The sequence below is a fragment of the Pseudoliparis swirei genome, chromosome 7, assembly GCF_029220125.1.
Source record: "Pseudoliparis swirei isolate HS2019 ecotype Mariana Trench chromosome 7, NWPU_hadal_v1, whole genome shotgun sequence".
Classification (NCBI taxonomy): Eukaryota; Metazoa; Chordata; class Actinopteri; order Perciformes; family Liparidae; genus Pseudoliparis; species Pseudoliparis swirei.
In genome coordinates, this window is record NC_079394.1 from 15,034,348 (window position 1) to 15,050,273 (window position 15,926).

The following is a 15,926-nucleotide window of genomic DNA, read 5'->3' on the forward strand; positions in this document are numbered from 1 at the left end:
TCTGGATGTTTCACTGAAGAAACAATTTATCATCCACGATATTAAATACCTCGCTGGCACTATATAGGTAGGAGCCTCTTTGAAAACACAGCTCTGTGTGAAGTGTTGTCTTTAAAAAGAAGGGGAAAAAACTTAATCGCGATTAATGAATTTCGAAATGTGCGATTAATTAGTTAATTTGTTTTAATCGATTAACAGCCCTAATATATATATACATATATTTATATGAATATATGTATAAATACATTTATAAATATATTTATATATATAGAAGAATTTTTTTTGATTTGTAAGTTTCTCGTGTGAAAAAAATAAATAAATATATATATATATATATATATACACATGAGAGAGAAACTTACAAATCAACCTTTTTTCTCCAGATTAATTTGAGGTCAGGGTTTGGACCCGGAGCCGCCTCCCCTTTCACCTCTCGACCGGGCGCCACGCCAAACCCATTTCCTCCTGCATTAGCCTCATCAGGGCCTTTTTAATATGTGCCACGCTGTAGGAGGGCAGCCTCCCTTGCACGTGCAACACACACACACACACACACACACACCGCCCCGACTTGACAGCTCACTCCCGATTACTGGCCCTCCCTGTCGCATGGCCTGCATCTCCTCTAAGAGCAGATCACATGTGACCCCGTACAGCATGCCGCTGGTGTGTGTGGGGGGGGGGGGGGGGGACACACACATATACACTCCGGAAGGAAAGAAAATACAAATTGAAGCCAATCAAAGAGCCTCATTTCAAAATGAGATCTTCACCACTTGAACATTCATCTGATAGGGTTTCTTTTTTTAATAATATTTTTTTGAATCTTATTTTTGTAGATATTGACAGATGCATTTCGAGCAGCAATGTTTAGACCAAATGAAGATCCAGCATATTTATTTTTGGAAAGAAACAGTTTTTTATTTTTATTTTTATGGTAAATAATAAAGGCTGTCTCATTTCATCAATTTATTTTAATTAAAAAGAATACTTGCAGCGTAATAAACCAGACAGACGCAGTTAGTCAAATTCAGCCAAAGTATTGTATTATATTGTGTTTATTTATTATGTGCATTTAACGAATGGAAACACTAAAATGAAAAGTAAAAATCATAAAAGTAACTCAAACAATGATCCCAATGAGTCAACACACTTTTGAAACATCACCTCACGTGGAACAATGGAAACCTTTGTTTTGGTATCATGGGAGTAACGTTTTTGTTTTTTAAATAGAATACAACATTTCTCCACATGTGTATCGCGTATAAAGAGATATAGAGACATAAAGACAGACATAGACAGGGGTGCACATAACTGGTACGCAGGTACGCATGCACGAAAATAATCAACGATGCGTAATGCCACTTGTGTTACTTTGCGCCTTTGCGTACTTGACCGATCTGTTGTTGATCGTCTCTACAGCAGCATGTCATTTCTGTCTCTATGTGTCGCGTTAACACTTCTCGGCTCTCCGTCTCGCGCGCCGCAGAGCTCCGATGCCGGCGTGTGCGCGCGCACATCGGGACGAAAAAAAGTCATAGAGACATAAAGAAATAGAGACATAATGACATAAAGAAATAGAGACATAACGACATAAAGACATAGAGACATAAAGACATAGAGACATAAAGAAATAGAGACATAGAGACATAACGACATAACGACATAGTGACATAGAGACATAAAGACATAGAGACAAAGACATAGAGACATAAAGACATAGAGAAATAAAGACATAGTGACATAAAGATATAGAGACATAACGACATAGAGACATAAAGACATAGAGAAATAAAGACATAGAGACATAAAGAGAGACATAGTGACATAGAGACATAAAGACAGACATAAAGACATAGAGATATAAAGACATAGTGACATAAAGATATAGAGACAAAGACATAGAGACATAAAGACAGACATAGAGACATAAAGACATAGAGACATAAAGACATAAAGAGAGACATAGTGACATAGAGACATAAAGACATAGAGATATATAGACATAGTGACATAAAGATATAGAGACAAAGACATAGAGACATAACGACATAGAGACATAAAGACATAGAGAAATAAAGACATAGAGACATAAAGAGAGACATAGTGACATAGAGACATAAAGACAGACATAAAGACATAGAGATATAAAGACATAGTGACATAAAGATATAGAGACAAAGACATAGAGACATAAAGACAGACATAGAGACATAAAGACATAGAGATATAAAGACATAGTGACATAAAGATATAGAGACATAAAGACAGACATAGAGACATAAAGACATAGAGACATAAAGACGTAAAGACATAAAGACGCAAAGACATGAAGATGAACATATTGAAAAGACAGACGGTGACTTGGACTGTCGGAACGGAGAGGATGATCCCTTGATCAGGAAACAACAGAAACGTTGTTTTAAGGGGGAATCGTCTCGTCAGTGGTCTTCTTCTTCCTCTTCTTCCTCTTTTGTTTCTCTTCTAAGGGAGACACTGTCTTGTGTTTCGTGCTGTTTGTCTTTGCAGAGTTTCTAAACATCCCAACCTGACCACCGATCCGCTTTTAAAAAAAGTCTACGGGAATTTTTTAGAGAACCACGCAGAAACGTCCTCAAATTTAAGGTACCGCGGCCCTTCAGAAGTATTTCAACTTCTTTATAAGAAGAAGAACACGGCGCTCCAGACGGGTTTTCACTTAGCGCCATCACCGAGCTGCGATGAGTCCTTCCTACAAGCATCTGCTCAGCACGACTAGGACAAAAAACAGGGATGTTTTATTATACGTTTTTTTGTGTGTGTGAAGGCTTCGCACGGCAAATGTTCAACGTGTGGACATCGCAGCCGTTAGCACAAAGGGACGCGTGGCATCGGGAGACGTCGGTCCTCTGAACCGGGTCCATTAGCCGGGGTTGTCGGTGTGGATCCGGGCTGACGAGAACCATCTCCCCTCCCGTCTGATCCCACCTGGCACGGCTCCACGCCGATTCCTCCCACCGGCTCTCCCTCCTCTTATGATTATTTCATCGTTTTAAATACTTCATGCCTCATCCCCCTCCCCCTGCCAGAGCAGAGCGGGCGGCGTTTGGCCATACAGTACATTCACACTACAGTTATTTGGACGGCGCTCCGGTGTGGCTCTGTCCCGGTCCCTCGGTTGGATTCTGCTCGTCCATTAGTGCCATCTGTGCCTTCCCTGCGCCGTCTGTGAGGCCCCCGCCGACGCCAAAACGATTGGCATTTCTCTGGAACAACCAGAGGGACGGTGCCCAGAGCTTTTAGCTGCCAATGATGTGCACTTACTCTGAGAGGGAGAAAAACACCGGGAGGGGGGGGGAGTGAGCACGAGGGCCCGGCAGGAAACAGCTGCACCTACAGTACCGCGTTCAGGCTTCAGGAGGTAGCGCTCATCCCTGAAGCAACAGACGGCCGGAGCGGTGTCATTTTAGACGCTCATGCCCGATGACGACGATGATGATGATGATGAGGAGGAGGAGGAGGACAACAGGAAGTGGAATGAAATCTGTAGCACACCGGGGGGGGGGGGGGGGGGGGGGTTGGACACTGTTCTGCTGGTGAAAATCAAGCAAGCGTCCTAATCTCACAGCAGCAGACGGCCGGTTAACCCGTCAACAGACAGTCGTCCTCTTCGGGATTCGGTTGTAGTCTTTCGGCTGCTCCGCGGTATGCAGGAAGTGTCGGGCGTCTTAAAGCAACAGGCCGTGTTTCCGCTCGCACCTTTTGATGTCGCATGAGTACGCAAACGGCTCCATGCGTCCATAGACTTTTACCTATTGCCCAAATATGTTTTTTTTATTCTTGACCGAGTTGTTTTTAGCCTTCGCGATTACAGTCGGATCTTTCCTGGGGTGTGTCGTCCGATTGTCTGACTACAACTCGACCAATTGTGTGAAGACGCCTCTCCCTTTGTCTCTCGTGGATAGATGGCCGAGGTGACTCGTCTCGTAGCTGGTTCAACGACTTCCGCTGTCTTCTTCTAGTCGGATTACCGGCAGATTACAGACGTGCGTAGCCGTCGGCAACAACCGCCGACCAAACTAGCCGAGTTCATCGACTCCCAAACAAGTTGATGGAAAGTCACGTTTCATTCTTCTGTCACATGTAGATGGCTATAGATGGTCGACGGGGAACACGACATGAATACAGTACACAACCTATATATATAAATATATTATATATGTATATATTAGGGCTGTCAATCGATTTAAAAAAATTAACTAAATAATCGCACATTTTGAAATTCATTAATCGCGATTAAAAAAAAAATTCTTCTAAAGACTAAATCTTCTAAATGAACGAGTAATCCCTTAAGACAGCGTGTAATTTAGACACTTGTTTAATTGTATTCTTTTTTAAAGACAAAACTTCACACAGAGCTGTGTTTCAAAGAGGCTCCTACCTATAAAGGGCCAGCGAGGTATTTAATATTGTGGATGATAAATTGTTTCTTCAGTGAAACATCCAGATTAGTAAGAAAAGGTGCATTTGAGACCCCATTGGTCCTGTCATCTTTAACATAAACAGCAGAACCAGTGGCCTTGGTAAACTGACACATATGTCATGTTAACCCTCTGGAGTCTGGGCTCATTTTCTCGATTTTACAAAAAAATGTAAATTCACCTTTTAAAGGCTTTTGCATGTGACACATCCCAGTGTTTCCCCCACCATTCTATCAGGGTGAGGCCCCGCCCCCCTGTCATGTTCTCTATCGAGCCAGATTACATCAGAAGTAATGTACGGTTCTTTCCTTAAAGACGTCTTTGTTCTTGTATTAAACTAAACGTCTGTTGCTGGTCGTCTCTACAGCAGCATGTCATTCTGTCTCCACGTGTCGGTCACTCTTCTCGGCTCTCCGTCTCGCGCACCGCAGAGCTCCATGCCGGCGTGTCTGCGCGCGCATCGGGCGGAGCAAAAAAAAAAGTCGCCAGCACCTTCCACCCTGCGTCACCGACACGTCGCCCTCTGCTTCTTTGTGAATATGGAGGAGCAGACGGGAGGAAGGAGGCGGACTGCCGCGGCTTGACACTCACAGGAGTGCAACAACTTCAACGCACACCGGAAGTAAACAAAGTTGCGTGAATTGCGTTAAAATATTTTAGTGCGTTAATCGTGGCCAAATTAATCGCATAGATTAACGCGTTAACGCTGACAGCCCTAGTATATATATATATATAATAAAAATGGTTGATTTGTAAATTTCTCTCGTGTGAAAATATATATATATATATCAGTGTATATAAATACACTATATATATATTTTCTTTTTTTCTATAAATATATATTTCCACACGAGAGAGAAATTTACAAATCAACCTTTTTTCTCCAGATTAATTTGGGGTCGTGGTTTGGACCTGGAGCCGCCTCCCCTTTCACCTCTCAATATGCAAGAGTTTGTAGATGATGAGCTGTTGTCCCAATAATTCCCTTCACTCTGATGCTCGAACGAGAAGTCAAATAACAAAAAAGCTAAAGTCGCGTTTATTCGAGTCAACGCGGCCCGGACCAAAGAGCTCGACCCGTTCTCCTTTTTTTCCCAAGCCGTCAGCTTCTCTTTTTTTCACTCTCCGCTCAGTAAAATATTCTCCGGGAGCTGGCGCTGCTCCGACAGTCTGCAGAACCATATGCTGCTGCTTGCGAGCGTAACTTATTTATTTTTTTGCTTGCAAGCTGTCACTCACTGCGCTCTCTACTCCCCGGGGTCAGCGGAGTGCTCGCTCCCAGACTCCCGATCGGAGGCCGTGTCGGGGTCCCAGAGGCCCGCCGAGACGTAAATATGATGTCGGGGGTTGGATGTCCCTCTGATCCAGTTTGTCTCTTTCCCTATCTGATGTGCCACAAAACCGTCTCCGGAAAGAAATCTTTATTTCCCCAGTTTGTTATGGAAGAACAGAGTCCTGACCTCCGCCCCCCCGGTCAACACCTTTGGGATGTTGGTTTTCTCGCAACCAATAAACAAAAATGACCATATTTGTAATGTGGCAGCGACCTGTCAATCACCCTGTAGCCCCGCCCCTAAAGCATCCCCTGCTTTAAGGTCTGTGTGACTAAATGACCATAATGTACTAAATGATGACATCATGCTGTATAGAAGACTTGAAAATAGAGATTGAGACATAAACTCATGTTTACTGAGGGAATACATCAAGAGAGAAGTAGTCATTATATAGACTTCTATACAATCAGAGGAGTCACCCCCTGGTGGTCAGGAGAGAGAATGCAGCTTTAACACATGAAGCATAGACTTCTATACAACCAGAAGTGAAAAGCTTGAACCCCTATGAGTGGAAGCTGTGACAGCAGCAAGTTAATGTCCGTTATTTTGGAGGAAGATGATCATGTTTGTGTGTCTGCATAACCTTTGGTTATGTCCTTTATGTGTATCAAAGTTCTGGCTCTGTTGCACACATGCAGACATATAAACACAGAGGCATTTATAACATGCATATTAAGCATTAGACTGTTTTTCCTGTTTTGGAGCAGACAAAACAAATTTCTTCCAACATATCTGCTAAACTTCACAGTCGGAAAAAAAAGAAAAAAAGAGCCGTAGTCCACCCATGTACCTTATGGGCTCGTAGAATCTTTATTCATCTCTTTACAATGAGGAGGAAACTGCCCGAGTTGTCAGCGAGCATCATGTATTTGGCCAAGTCTCAGGTGGCTCTGATTTCCCAGCAGGCCAGATGGCAGCGCTGTGTGGGCAGCGTGTGTGTGTTTCTGTGTGTGTGTGTGTGTGTGTGTGTGTGTGAGAATGTGTGTGTGTGTGAGAGAAGACGGCCAGCAGCCTCGTGGAGGGAGGATTGCTCACGCCCTGGCTCGCTGCGCTGTCCTCCGTGCAGCTGTGCTTCTCCCGCCAACTTGAACTTTTTAATTTGTTCAATATGTGTCCGAGGACACGGAATGAAACCGAACACATGTCCGGCGGGCCGAGCCCCGCGACGGGCAGCGAGGCGAGGGGAGTTCATGTCTTTCACTGGTGGACGTCTGGAGCCGTTAGTGGAACCATAAGCCCCTCCCATCAGCGTGGAAGCGCCATGCAAGAACAAGTCCATTTACAGTTTAATTCCGTAAAAAATACACTTTTTTGACATTTTTGCACCAGAATTGATGTTTGAGCTTAAATTAGTGCGATACATTTTTATTTTTTTTAGGATTGAACCATATTTATTTATTTATTTGTTTAAACTATGGAGTTTAAAGTTAATGTTTAACCTTTAAAGAAACACCCTATTTTTTTAGGTTCCTGCTCGAAATAACACACCCTAACTAAACAGGGTGTATATCTCTGCAACCACAAAGACTTTGAATAATGTTGGTGTTATAATAAAGGCAACACGTGAGCTTCTGTTCAGATGTGTAGATATTAGTATATATGTGACTGGTTAAGAGTAAATGAAGATGGATCACAGCAAAAATAGAAGTTGTAGGTTCCCCTAGGGAAGAAAAGCACTTTCAGGATGATTATCTCTTGGATTGAAGCAGAGCAAAGATCTAAACTAACCCAGATAATAGCAAACTATGTGAACATTCTCTCTGCAAAGTTTGACTTTGAAAAAATGAAACAGAATAAAGTTAGAGGTTTTAGTCAAGAGAATCTAGGCGAGGTCTCAGAAATGGGCATTTTTTTCTCTCTCTTGGAGGATGAAAAACTATTAAGTTCAAACTGAAGTTTAACGGTTCAGAGCAACACTCCCCTCATAGCTTCAGTTTCACTGCTTCTGCAGCATTATTACCAGCATATAGAAGCAGCATTAGTGGCAGTAGCAGCATTATTAGTCGCATTATTAGCAGCATGCAGCAGCAGAATTACTTGCAGCAGCAGTATTATTAGCAGCATCATTAGCGGTGGCATTAGCGGCATCAGCATTTTTTGCAGAATTATTAGCAGTTGCAGCATTATTAGCAGTAGCAGCATTATTAGTGGCATTATTAGCAGCATCATTAGCAGTAGCAGCATTATTAGCAGCATTGTTAGCAACATGCAGCAGCAAATTGTCGGTAGTTCACGGAGTAAAGAAACTAAAGTTTTCAACAAGCATAGTGACGCCGTTCAGCTCATTAATATTTTGTCAGAACAACAAACACGTGTTGGAATAATGTGACAATAGTTGCTGTTGGATTAAGTAAACCCGGGATTAACGAAGATACTGTATAGGCTGCAAAGCTCTAATGTGAGGGGGGGGGGGGAGGGGAGGGAGAAAATTGTCTGTTCTGGTAATAAAATCTTTCAAAGCCTCAAGCTTATCACTGCAAAATAAGCATCTTGCAACTGGATTACAACTCTCATGCTTGCAAGTGTCTTCACATCCGGTCCAGATGGGAGATTGTTCCCTAACCTACGTGGAAGTCTTCTTTGGTGCAACTTTTTTTTTAAATATATTGTAAAATGTGACGAACTATACAATCAATTAATACGAGACAAGCCAACACAAACAACTTGGAAGGACGCTAACTCCATCAGCTGTGTTTAATTCCCTTTTTTAAATATGTGTCTCCCCAAAGAAACGTTGAGACTTTTTTCGAAGCGGAGAAGAGGAACACATGGCGGCTCGTTCCTCAGACGTACTTCTGTTGAACTCCGAGCTCACGGAAGATTATTTGAGATTGTTTTCTAAATTCTTGAAGGAAAGTTGAGACGCAAAGGCCCACCGACTCCAACTAAACTACAGAAAGTGCGTTAGCACTTCACGGTTTTGGCTGCGACTAACGATTATTTTAATAATCGATTCATTTGTCGATTATTTTTCGATGAATCGGATCAAAAAAATCAAAAAACATTCATTTCCAAACCTTCATTCGAAAACCGAACTGACAAGACTTTACTCACTTGAGTTTACTCGCCAGACTATTTGTGGTTCATCTGCGCCTGTGAGGGGGCGTGGCTTATCTCTTTTTCTCCGTGGAAACCTTTTCTTTGTTGCTCCGCTCTGCGCTGAACTTTTAATTTTTTAAATACTCAAAATCTCCACGACTTATTGACACAACAAATCCATAAAGAAATTCGTTGCAAACTATTGTAATCATCGAGTTTTAACGAATTGGATCGATTCGTTGTTGCAGCCCTACTTTAAAGAGTCTGACTGTTTCGGCTGAAGCGTACAAACACACAGGTAACGTGACTTTTGGGTTCAACAGACCACCTCATGATCTTATTATTACACATATTCTCACAAGTGTCTATGCCCTTCGATCACGTGGAAAATATTTGTATTCTGAACCTTTTAAACCTCTTTGCGATACACCGTCAGTCAGAGTCCTGGTGAGGAACCGTTTCTATTGACCCCGAAGCTGATGTGGGTGGGGACAATATGCTTGTTTTATTGGCACAAGCGTTGCCCATCTGTACATCTGATATGATATATGAACTTTCTTTACACAACATCCCGGCCTTTGTTGGCTTCTAGCTCAGCGCTGAGGTCAAGAAACGTTATCGTGGACATGTATATACTCATTAAATGGTACATCATGCCCTAGACATGGTCATTTTCCCTAAAAATGTTATGCAGAATGTGAGAAAAATGAATACCGATTAATGATGTGAAGGGACCAGATAGTGACCAGTTGAGACTTGTGGGCCCCAATTTGGTAGTTAGGCAAGAATGTGTGTTTGACCCAAATCTTCAACTATTGATGAGATTTCATATTTCCTGCAGCATTTTGGATTTTATTTTTATAGTTGCGTTGGGAGTTCTTGTTCAATACGGTCTCACTAAAAATATCATCAATGTTGCTTTCAGTGAATTAGCTTTTATATTTAAGTTTAATCCAATAAAAAGCCAGACATTTGCTCGGTATGTTGCGTGATGACAGTTCGCAGCTTTTACCGCCTGCTACATTTTTTATTCACACTGAATATTACTTTATTTTCTATAATAATAATAATAATAACAATGATATTTTAATTGATAATGAAGAGCATCGCAACATCACGTATTGATTTCTGCTGGACCTCTCAAATATAAAATTGTAAAAAATAAAAATGTCTGTTGCTTGTTTTATATTTCCATAATCTTGCACACCCGTGGAGTGTCTTTACCATGGTAATCAGGGTCTTCCCCCCCCACACCACCTCCCTCTTGTCTCTTCACCTCTCCGTCACCCCACCTGCCTCGTCCGCCCGTCACGCTGCCGTCCGCCTGACGAGGCCTCCCTGACACTCCTCGCTGACACACTCAGACTATTGTTCCTCGGCTCCGGGTGGCACAGGTGGAGCCTCCGTCTCTCCAGCGTGGCCCAGTTACAAGGCGGCGGCGTTGCCTGCCAAGTCAGGCCCCTCCTCCACCCGCCGCCATCCGCCGCCACCCGCCCCCTCATCCGATGGGGGAACCGGGGAGCTGGAATGGGTTTGACCGTATTGAGCCGCACCTGCTTCGCCTTCGCCATCAGATACCCCCCCCCCCCCCCCCTCATGCGCCTCGTCTGCCATGCTGCCGCCCCTCCCCCTCCCATGTGCCTCAAAACCCCGTAAAATCCACTGAACTTAGCCGCTCTGACGGCCGTGGCCAAAACAGCATCTGATGTGCCTTATTTGTTGACTGTGCGAGATTAGCTGCAGAGGGTACACGTCGAGGGGCTTACCATGCAGAGATGGAGCGAAGCCCCCCCACCCCCCTCCCTCCGTCAAACACCCACCAGCCCTGCCAGATAATGAGGAGTGGAAGATTCTCCAGCTTGTCTAAAGCCCCCGTCGCAGTCGGTCCGCGCACACTTCTGCTCCCGAGCCAGACTGCAGAGCAGAGACTGTAAGACGCCGAGCTTCTGCTCAGCAGCAAATGTTGCGGTCACTTCGGTCCCTTAACGGGAACTGGGCCCCTGGAATAGGGTGTGCGTCTCAAATATGTGCACATTTTAATGCACAATAAGCTTCTGAAATGCACAAATGCAGTTTGAACTGTGAGTGAACATAAGCTGAAAACACGTCAGGCCACTTCATGAGGACTGATGTGGAGAACATGAGAATCCCCAAGAGACCAGAACACCGAGGAGCTAAATGTTTCACCTGAATGTCAGGAACCACATTGTAGGTATCTGGCTTTTTGTTGTCAGAAGTTTGACGTTGTGACTCAGAAGTTTAAAGAAGTTTGACGTTGTGACTCAGAAGTTTAAAGAAGTTTGACGTTGTGACTCAGAAGTTTAAAGAAGTTTGACACCGTGACTCAGAAGTTTAAAGAAGTTTGACACCATGACTCAGAAGTTTAAAGAAGTTTGACGTTGTGACTCAGAAGTTTAAAGAAGTTTGACGTTGTGACTCAGAAGTTTAAAGAAGTTTGACACCGTGACTCAGAAGTTTAAAGAAGTTTGACGTTGTGACTCAGAAGTTTAAAGAAGTTTGACACCGTGACTCAGAAGTTTAAAGAAGTTTGACACCGTGACTCAGAAGTTTAAAGAAGTTTGACGTTGTGACTCAGAAGTTTAAAGAAGTTTGACGTTGTGACTCAGAAGTTTAAAGAAGTTTGACACCGTGACTCAGAAGTTTAAAGAAGTTTGACGTTGTGACTCAGAAGTTTAAAGAAGTTTGACACCGTGACTCAGAAGTTTAAAGAAGTTTGACACCGTGACTCAGAAGTTTAAAGAAGTTTGACGTTGTGACTCAGAAGTTTAAAGAAGTTTGACACCGTGACTCAGAAGTTTAAAGAAGTTTGACGTTGTGACTCAGAAGTTTAAAGAAGTTTGACACCGTGACTCAGAAGTTTGACACCGTGACTCAGAAGTGTGATTATTTGAACTAAGTAAAATATTGTTACTTAGAGTTTGACATCAAACACTTTTTTGTTTGCAATGCATGAGTCAGAGACAAGTGTGTGTGTGTGTGTGTGTGTGTGTGTGTGTGTGTGTGTGTGTGTGTGTGTGTGTGTGTGTGTTTGTGTGTGTGTGTGTGTGTGTGTGCGTGCCGCTGGCTGTTGGGGATTCTCTGTGCTAGAGCTCCCTCTTGGTGCCAGTCGGCCTACTGTTGGTGAGCAGACTGCTGCAACGAGAGCTACACTCACACACTCACACACGTGCAGGGAGATGTCAACAAGAGTGAGGCGTTTGTTTACCAGTCTTCATTTGATTTAAATATGATTTATGCCGATTGTTTAATTTTATTTCTCCTGAAATTCTAAAGTCATGAATCTGTTAAAAAGTTTGTTCTCTTTATTTTAATTCTGTAATCTGTATGTATATATATTTAATATTTTGTTTTACTAGTAGTATTTTTTTACTTTTGTTAAGATGTATGGAACATCATATTTAATAACCACACGTGTTACTTCTTGTATTATATTTATTGTCGTGTACATAATTTTATTTTAAGTATCTTATAGAATAGAAAACATATTTAAATAGTCGACTATGAAATAATGCTGACAACATTTTAATGTAATTTAAATTATTTGGAAATAGTTTGAAATGCAAAAATAAATAAAATATGAGGCAGGTTCCTGTTGTTTATTTTAATTCTTTAAATATATATATTAATTTATATATATTGCCGACTAAACTAGGAAATATTTAGAAATGTAATATCTTTTTAAAAAATCTTATCTTAGGACATAACAAGAGGCCGGTTCCTATTACAAAAGTTCAGATTTTGTTTCTGTGTGTTTCAGGGCCGCTGCATGAACTTCAGCCGCGTGCAGCACCAGTAGAAGAAGAGGAGGAGGAGGAGGAGCGACATGTGAACAACAAGAATGTCAGGTTGTTGTTGTTGTTGTTGTTTATCTGTCCACTTAATGCAGAGTTTCCTCTTCTGGTTTCCCCGCTCCAAAAAGAAAGAAGCACTCGTTAAAGTTATTTACCGACTTCATCCAGCTGGAACCAGAAAATACAAACCAAATACTTGCTTCTCGCGCACAGACGACTTCGCACAGACGTCTTCTTGCAGACGACTTCTCGCCCGCAGACGTCTTCTCGCCCGCAGACATCTTCTCGATCGCAGACGTCTTCTCGATCGCAGACGTCTTCTCGATCGCAGACGTCTTCTCGATCGCAGACGTCTTCTCGATCGCAGACGTCTTCTCGCTCGCAGACGTCTTCTCGCCCGCAGACGACTTCTCGCTCGCAGACGACTTCTCGATCGCAGACGTCTTCTCGATCGCACACGACTTCAAGATCGCAGACGACTTCGCGATCGCAGACGACTTCAAGCTCGCATTCGACTTCGCGCTCGCAGACGTCTCCGCGCAGACGTCTTCTCGCCGTGGACGTGTGATCCTCCCGGCGGGCGTCACAAGAGCAGAAGTCCGTCGCCTTCTGCCGTCTGTCTCATCACGAGATCGTCTCCTCCCGACTTCAGCGCCGCCGCCGCCGGGTACCCCCCCCCCCTTGTCATTTTAACACTGAGAAGTGCACACGCTTGACAAACCGTGGACAGGACGCCCCCGAGGTATCGACAGAGGAGACTTTACTGCCCCATAGTTTCGTTGTTTCATCCTTTCTCCCTCCGCCCTCCTTCCTCATTGCTTTGCATTATGCGCCCGGGACCAGAGAAATTAATAGAGCGTTATTGGACCCGGGCCCGGTTTGAGGGATGGATGCCTCCCAGAGCTTGACACGGTGTCTCCGTCTGCTGCCTGCTCAGCAAGGCGTAGCGCGTCGACAGGCCCATCACTTCAGGTTTTAAAGAAACAGGCTCCGCCTCCACGCCGAGGGCCCGCGTCGCTACTCGCTACTTCATTCTCCAAGTTTAATTAAAATAATTAAAGGCAACAGCGAGCAGCAGCCTGTGAAGACTCGACTTGTCTTTTTTTTAATGCCTTTTTGACATTGAATGACCTACTACTGCGGAGCACACACACACACACACACACACACACACACACACACACAGGATGCCGCCGCGGTGGCCGTGCACGTCCGAAACACAAACCCAAAGTAACGGATGCGATGAACGGATAAGTATTGTTCATTTCCAGAAATTATGTCCACACCCACAGCTCCTTAATCCCCCCCCCCCTCCCCACGCCAACACACCAAAAAGCAGGGCGTGTCTATATATAATATATATATATATGTACATTAGATATTGTATATTGTGTATTTCTCAGGCGTGCGGTCATGACGCCGATCCAAAAGGATGAAATATTAATGAAACCCACTGTGGGGGGGGGGGGGAGGGGGGGCAGCAGCTGAAGAAAAAGGCTGGACCTGATCCAGTCACTTTGGATCCGGGCCTCAGACTCTGATTGGCTATCGGAGTCGAGACCTGACAACGAGCGGCCGCGTTGACGGGGAGCCGTATAGACAATGACCAGTGGCTGGGTCAGTGGGACGTCTGCGGCGCGGCGGGGGCGCTTATCACATGACACGGGGGATAACTTCTGCAACCATCACGTTTGGGGGGGGGGGTGCAAGGGGGATTAAAATGGCGGCGGTGGCATCGACGGCGGTCTAATTATTCCTTTGTTTCTTCGTCGCAGCGACGTGAATGGAAGCCACGCCCCCTCGGGGTGCGGCGTGTTCACGCCGTGTTTTTCGCCGTTCTGACGTTTGAATGTTGTAGGACGCTTTTGTGGAGGGAAACATTTGAAGCACTTTTTATTATTTTTATATAATCTCACAGGAGCATGAATGTTTATTGTTCACCAGATTTAATGTTATATATATATATATATATATATCCTCACAACACGTCATCACGCAGCGTCTATTGTTTTATTAAAAGGTCGTTGTTCAATTTATCTGCTTTTTTTCCGCTGTTGCTTTTGACAAGAAAAAAAAAGTCTGTATTTCTTTGTATTTCTGCACTTTTTATAAATGTAGTTTATTTTGTTGTTGGTTTTTCACAATTTACTAAAATCAGTTTTTCAATGTATTTTTACAATTGTTGATATTTTTCATTTAATTTCTGTTTGTTTCACATTTTGTGTTGAATTAAATGTTTTAATTTTTTATTGAAGTTGCAGGAATTGTAATTTATCATTGTACAGTTTTTATACCCACGCAGCACCTTTAGGTCCAGGTCCAGGTCCCAGAACCTTTAGTTCCAGGTCCATGTCCCAGAACATTTAGGTCCAGGTCCTATGAGACTCACATCATGTGAGACTTGCAACCCCATAAAACCAAAACAACGAGTTCGACACTGTTTTTAATGTTTTATTTTCAGTGTGTTGAAAATACATTTGATGAAAAGAGAACGTTGTTATCTTGTTGTTGTTTTTCTATTCTTTTTTAACACGTGTGTGTGTGTGGGGGGGGGGGGGGGACATGCTGAAGGCCATGTTTAATTGGGCCCTCGCAGATTTATAGGGCCCGACAGGGAACCTGATTATACAGTGTGTGTGTGTGTGATTGTTTTTGAGTGTGTGTGTGTGGACAGAAGAGTGGACAGTATGCAGCCTCTCCCCCCGTGAAGTGAGTCACTGGAGGCACCACACACAAACACACACTCTCAATAACTTTCACACACACACACACACATTCACACACACTCTCAAAAACCCTCCGAGGTCTTCACCGCCCCAAAAATGAGGTCTCACATTGAGTAAAAATATGCACTCCTACACCTTCTGCTTTATCCGTGTGTGTGTGTGTGTGTGTTGGCCTCTCCTCCATGCTGGAAGTGAGAGATGTCTCCTCGATCGAGGTCATATGAATCATACGTTCCTGTATTAACTCTCCTCTTGATCTCATTTGTTGACTCTAAAAGTCTCAGTCAATAAATCAACAAATCAATAAATCAACACATCCTGAACGTTGCTTTAACAAAGTTGTGTGAAGTTGTTTCTGTAAGCGTCGTTTGAAGCTCAGCAGAAACACGGGAAGATTTAATAAACTAAGTTTTGTTTTTCAGAATAATCTCTTAACAATAAAAACTTTTATTTTAAATTTAAACGTAGAAATAAACAAAAGTTGTAATATCGTTAAACGAAAACACACAATTGACCTTAAAGCTCCGGAGGTCAAAAAGTTCATAAAGAGCCTAA

The 15,926-nt window shown here is 43.3% G+C and overlaps 1 protein-coding gene across 2 annotated transcripts in view; it reads left to right on the plus strand.

Moving 5' to 3' along the window:
* antxr2a (ANTXR cell adhesion molecule 2a) overlaps nucleotides 1–15,694 on the plus strand; it is a 67,795-nt gene extending 52,101 nt beyond the window's left edge. For both annotated transcript variants that reach the window (XM_056419405.1, XM_056419404.1), the window contains one exon: nucleotides 12,612–15,694. In XM_056419405.1, the coding sequence (XP_056275380.1) occupies nucleotides 12,612–12,650 (39 nt within the window). In that variant the 3' untranslated portion in view covers nucleotides 12,651–15,694. The remainder of the gene's footprint in view (nucleotides 1–12,611) is intronic.
* Nucleotides 15,695–15,926: the final 232 nt, after the last annotated feature.